This window comes from Macadamia integrifolia, chromosome 12 (genome assembly GCF_013358625.1).
Source record: "Macadamia integrifolia cultivar HAES 741 chromosome 12, SCU_Mint_v3, whole genome shotgun sequence".
In the NCBI taxonomy this organism is placed as follows: domain Eukaryota; kingdom Viridiplantae; phylum Streptophyta; class Magnoliopsida; order Proteales; family Proteaceae; genus Macadamia; species Macadamia integrifolia.
This window is the reverse complement of record NC_056568.1, coordinates 28,950,978-28,957,112: the sequence shown is the minus strand read 5'-3', so window position 1 is coordinate 28,957,112 and position 6,135 is coordinate 28,950,978. Positions and strand designations below refer to the sequence as shown.

General features: G+C 38.0%; 1 protein-coding gene across 2 annotated transcripts in view; it reads right to left on the bottom strand.

Annotated features, from left to right (window-relative positions):
* Positions 1-1,387: 1,387 nt before the first annotated feature.
* LOC122057872 (malignant T-cell-amplified sequence 1 homolog) overlaps positions 1,388-6,135 on the bottom strand; it is a 22,808-nt gene continuing 18,060 nt past the window's right edge. Inside the window, exons 7-10 of one of the 2 annotated variants that reach the window (XR_006133642.1) lie at positions 4,227-4,290; positions 2,960-3,002; positions 2,095-2,166; positions 1,388-1,762 (exon numbers count right to left, since the gene is read on the bottom strand). Coding sequence is in view for 1 of the 2 variants with exons in the window: in XM_042620214.1 (XP_042476148.1) it covers positions 2,985-3,002; positions 4,227-4,290 (82 nt within the window). In the remaining variant the exon portion in view is untranslated. The remainder of the gene's footprint in view (positions 1,763-2,094; positions 2,167-2,959; positions 3,003-4,226; positions 4,291-6,135) is intronic. The other variant, XM_042620214.1, reaches the window with a different exon arrangement.

Here is a 6,135-nt window from a genome sequence, read left to right as displayed (position 1 = left end):
TCAAAAAAGCTAAAAAAGAAAAACAGACCAGACGGCCATACACATGAGAAGTGTTTTTTTTTAACCTTGCCATACACACCCTCACCTTTTTCCTATGTTCCAACTTAAAAAATGGCATTTTCACTTTTGTGGCAGAAATAGGCGCCTCGCGTTGCCTGAACTATTTTGGCATTATACTTCAATGCTGAAAACCTATTTTCCTATTCAAAAACCTAACAATGGACCATGAAGCGTGTGATTTTCATTTAACAAAGCTTTCTTTCATGAACAATCATGACTGGGGTAACACATTCTGGAAATTAAAAAAAAAAAAAGATTTCAGAATACATTCTAGACCCAGAATCTATTCCAAGAATGCACACAGCCAAAGATATTTGTGTTCTACCCCACTCTAAAGTCTGAAGTACGTTCAAGGCAAAAAGGAATGAATTTTTCAAAAACACAACTTTACTTTTTATGTCTTGAATGAAAATAGATGGGGTTTCATCCCTAGATTGTTCTGGTAGTGTTCTTTCTTGTCTTTATAACCTATGAAAGAATCCATTAGTTTTTTTCCTTGCAAAAATCTTGAATAATTAGGTACAGATAACTGCAAGTATTAAAACCTCAACTCTACAACCATCCTTCACTAATAAATGCCCAAGTGTTTACGCAAAAACATAAAAGGAAGATAAATTCCCGAGTCATATATATACTTCAGAGAAAGGGTCAACTGCAATGGTAAAAACAAGGGATGCCGGTGTGAAGATGTGAATCGAGTCTAAGTGGATGCGTGTGAAAAAAAGGCAGACATTAGGGCCAACTACAACCCACTCATTCTGGAACATAGAAAAGTAGGACTTGCACTGGGTTACTGGCCTATATATATGTCTCCTACAGAATTTGCTTAATGTTAGTGCTACTGATCAAATGAATATTATTGATTCAGGAACTACTTTATATGGGAAAAGAACTTTACAATGAAGGTGAGTTGGTTGCAAAAGCATGTGAATGAGGTTAATCACTTAATTCCCTTTCATAATGCTACCCTTCAGAAACTAGAGAAGCCTACGACTGACCAAGATGGTTGAGAGAGAAGAAAGTAACTACTAGGACTAAAGGGAAAAGGAAAGACTATGAGCTGCTGGTGGGCTCAGAATTGGCTCTTCTAACATCGAGTCATCCAGGAAACATGGCCAAAGACCAGTAGTTTGTGGCACAAGCCAGAAAGGCAATGTGTATCAGTAAACATTTTGGCTGTGATAGTAATGGTTTATCCAATATAATGGGATAGTGAAAAGATAACAAACGTCTCTACTCAGAGTCTCAGACTAGGGGACATCCCACCACATTCATCATTTTACACAGATCTATTTGCTTGGTTGGTCGGTAGGTGGGTTCTCATATCTCATGGCAAACACCAGGAAAGGTCAATTACTTCTTCAAAATGATATGCATTTAGGTCTGTAGATGAGAGCATCGGAAGAAAGTAGAACAGCCCGCCTCAAAATCACGAAGAGCGCCCAATACTCACTGCAAACATTGTGGCTCCTTTCCTGACTCATAATCCTCTTTCGTACAACTTATGTTCATAAAATAGTTACAGCCCATCATTTTGTCAAAACGATTATGCTAAACTTCGTTTTTTGAGCTACACTTGTATAATTCTCTCACCAGCTTTTGGGCTAAAGTTTGACAACATATTCAGCCTTGTGATCCGATAGAGATAACCAGATAACTGTGACAGACCTGAATCCACTTATGATCTGCTGGGCTGATTCATCTGGAAAGGAACCAACAGCATTTCGAGGATCAATATAGCACCACAAAGTCTGTTAGTGAAACAGTTTAGTTTATTCTACAATTGGTCTTCCAACCTCAAGTGGCCTGTGAAGGGATGACCACAATAGTTGGTTCACCATAGAGAAACGGCCAGTCTATCAGGCAGTTAACTCGGATTTAAAAATCGGGTTGGATTCGCCAATTCTGATCCAATCTCGGGACCAATCTGGGTCCCGATTCCGGGTTTTTAAATGCTGAGTTAACTACATAGGAATGATATAAAAAAGACCTCCAAGAAAAAAGAAAATGGCAGGAAGATAGGTGAGTGCTAACCATGGGAAGGGGAGGTCTCAAAGCAGTGCTCTATTCTCCTTTATATGTACTGCCCCTTGTGAAAAATCCCTTCTTCAAATGATAAAAAGACAAAAAACCACTTATGACAAGAAAGGAAGAACAAATCAGACCTGCAGGGTAACAGACAAACAGGCAACCGAAGTTCTATACAGGCTTGAGATTACTTCAACAAGGGCAAAGAACAAAGAATAATAAGCGATCCACAAGGGAGAGGGAAGCAGTGGTAAGCTTGGGGTCTTAGAAAAGAAAGGAGCAACCATGTTTCATGTTTGCATTGGAGAATAGTTTTGAATAGTTGTAAAGTTACCCAACATGAAGTTGACAGCCTAAGGCAAAGCCTGACATGAATCCAGATGGATGCCTAAGAGAAATGGAAGTCATGGTAACAAGGGGCTCAGGCAGCAAGATACCATGACAAGAAGCTGAAACAGCAGTGTCACAACAAATTGCAAACAGGCAGTCATAGAGGTTCTCTTCCTCTGCCTAGAAAACAATGAGGCAGCAGGGATTGCATGTGTGATATGAACGAAGATTCATCTAAGGATCAGTCAACTATATACAAAAGCAAAGAAGTTCATGGAAAACTTTGGTAGCTGTATCTCCAACATCATAGCAGCAAGAAAATCACAAAGGGATGAGACTCTCCCAAGCCAATATGTTCTTTACCCATTACCAAAGAGAGTGAAATTAAATTTTTACACCCCCATTCAATATAACCAGACGTTTTCATTACTTGAAGAGGAAACAGATACTCCTACCCCAACTCCCACCAGAAAGTAGGACCAGCAAACACTATACGAGTATTTAAACTTAGAAATACATGGCATCAACATCGCATTCTTACACTGATGAAGTTGCTCGACCCATCCTCAATCCAGTCGCTCCATCTACCACATCAGACAAAATGCATTATTAGAGTCTATTTGTTTCGAACTAAAGTGAGTGAAAAAAACCAACGAAGTAAAATAATTTTTTTTTCACTACACTACCAACAAAATACATTGAAAATTTTTTGTTTTCTGCTTTTCATTTCACTTTTATGTTAACAAAAGAAATTTTTTTCACTTAATTCCTAACCAAAAGGCCTTAAGATATAATATTATTAAATATCTTGACACAGTTCCCCTTACTTTCTTTGCATTCTTGCCTTACCTTGACTAATTGATCAAAACTGGTTCCTGCATGTTGAAGCTGATCAAATATAATCGGTTCCTTGGGCACTGATTTCAAGAAGTCTTCCCCCAAAATTGTGCCTTTATAGGACTTGCCTAGCCAACTATACTTGACAGATGAAACCACAACTGCCCTTCCACTTAGGATGGTTATGATGTAAGGTATGGAAATATAATATCAAACTTAAACTAAATATATGATGTATACACATTAAATCATATGTTATGATACATTAAAGTAATATATTATGACACATTAGGGAAATGTTTACCCATCCAAAATCTGCTGCATAGTTCACCGCAAATGGCATCAGATAATTCAACTGCTTTAAGAAATGTTAAAGAGCACTTATGTAGGCACCAGTCACACCTTAAAACTTGCGGTGGTTCCATTAATCCAGAATTATCACAGCGCTACCACTTCAAAAAGAATCTTTTTTATCTGTAGGCTGTAGCTATCAAAATACACATACATCGGTTTTTCATTTTCAATACAGTAGAATCTTAATCTACGTGTCTTTTATCGTCTCTTCCAAAAAAAAAAAATTCCTTTACAATTCAATGGTTGAAGCATCGAAGTGTCCTTCCCATAATTTAAGTATCTTCATTTCTTAATTATATTCAAATCAATTCTCTAGAAAGTTTACAAAGCTTCTCATTGAAATGAATTCTCATTTGGAAAAAAAAAAAGATGAAAAAGTTGGGAATTTGAAACTTAAGCCCCATGCCTCAAGAGGTACCTCATGCCTCTGGCTTTAAAGAGGTACACTTGATTCTCACAATCCATGCTCAAGATAGAAAAGGACTTTCATAATCCAAATTCTTAAATAGATGACAGCTAGTCCAATAATTCCCACCAACAATAGTGCTTACTGTTCATTCTAAACAGGAAACCCAGGACTGCTCATGGATTAAGAAACAGTAAAGAGTTTGAAATACCTTCCACAGACCATCATTCAGATAATGCATGTTATCCACACCAATTCCTTTATTGATAGCTCTTCTGCAGTGACCAATAATGATGATGTTAATAAGGATTAAAAGATAAATGACAAATTTTAACCTCAACTCATTTCTTCCTTATATTGGCAGCCAATAGGGGGACCTCATTTAAGATAAATGAAGTAACAGACGGAAGCAACATAAAGGCATATTCGCACTTAGTCAATCAAACCATACGACTAGTGGGAAGGTGAGTAGAAAATCACAATTTCCTGAATGTAATGGGAAATTGCACATGAGCCACAATAATAAATTTGGAACCATGGTTCGTAATTATGAGAACTCCCAAATTTGACCTACCTATGCACATGACATTCAAAAAAGGGGGAGGGGGGCTTAAGGGTGCTGCTTTGAATAGAGGGTAGATAGTGTTCAATTATTATGTGGACCAAATCAACATCTTGCACATCTGACCACAACAAATGAACCAATGATGTCACTATAACATACATCTTCACCTCCCTCTCATCCAAGGTTCACGGTATCGGGTTTCGACCCCTGGGGAGACCAAAATTTCGGTAGAAACCTGGGAAATTTCGAGGATACTGGGGAATTTTTCCTGGTATAGTGGAAACTTAGGTTTCGACCCCCAAATAGTGCTTTTTTTGTCATATTTTTTGTGTACATCCTATTTTAAACATTTCTAACACATTCATATCATTAGTTTTATTAAAAAAACACATAAAGTCTTACTTGTGTGGTGAACTAAAAGTTCGATAATCATTACACTGACTTGTTGACTTGAATTCTGAAATATACTATATAATGACTATATATAGTCTACAATCCACATCAAAACAGAAGACATAATCCAAATGATCCAAAATAAATAAAAATATTATATCATCAACAGTTATCTATCAACACTCAACAGTAGTGACTCAATTACTCAACACCCAAAAGAGTGTCTAGGCGGTTCCAGTCCATGAGCTGCGTACCACTGCAGATGTCATAGTTGCTCCTCTGAATGCACCACATTCGGGTCCCATGACATGTTTTGGGCACAATTGTTTTGGTAGTTCGTCACTGCCCATCTATAAGATGCATCATCAACATTAGCTAGGTATCCCAGCCTAGGGAGTGGCTCAGTTATAGATCATAGTGATAGGATGTGGATGTGGCATACGAGGTTGGGATGGATATCCAAAGAAATTGCCAACAAAAGATGACCCACCCCCCTGAACTACCCTCATCTCCAAATGATGTTAAAGATCCACCCTACTGTCCTTACCCACCACCATATCCAAATGAACCAGTGCTCTTGAAGGATGGCACACAAGGTTTAGGGAGATGGGATTTACTTTTTTAGTCGAAGCTCCCTTCCTTAGGTAGATTTGCTATGAATGTGCAAGATCCAAGCTTAGAATGAAGATTTGATAGCACAAGGGCAAAATCTTAAGTGTTTTCCCAAGTTTCCCACTTCATAGATAAAAAATAGGGGGAACGGGTCAAAATTTTGAAATGAGAAGGCTTGATTTTCCATTTAAGAAGGTTATATAAAGGTTGAGCCATTTGGTCCAATCGAAAATTTCCCACATTTCGAGAAAAATTTCCACATTTCAGTTGAAATGTGGGAATTTTGGTCGATACTAGTCGAAACCAGTGACTTTTAAAAGTCGCATGGTATTTAGTATCGGAGTCCTGGGATACCGTGGAAACATGGGAAATTTCGACGGTATCGGTGCAAACCTTGAACCATGCTCTCATCTTTAAAATTACTGATTCAACTGCATTTCTAATTTTTGAGGAAATCACCCCTCTCCCTCTCTATGCCCCCACACTTGTTTCTATATCTCTCACACCCCTTGTCTCCCTTTGCACTCTTTTCAACACCTTCCAACCTCCC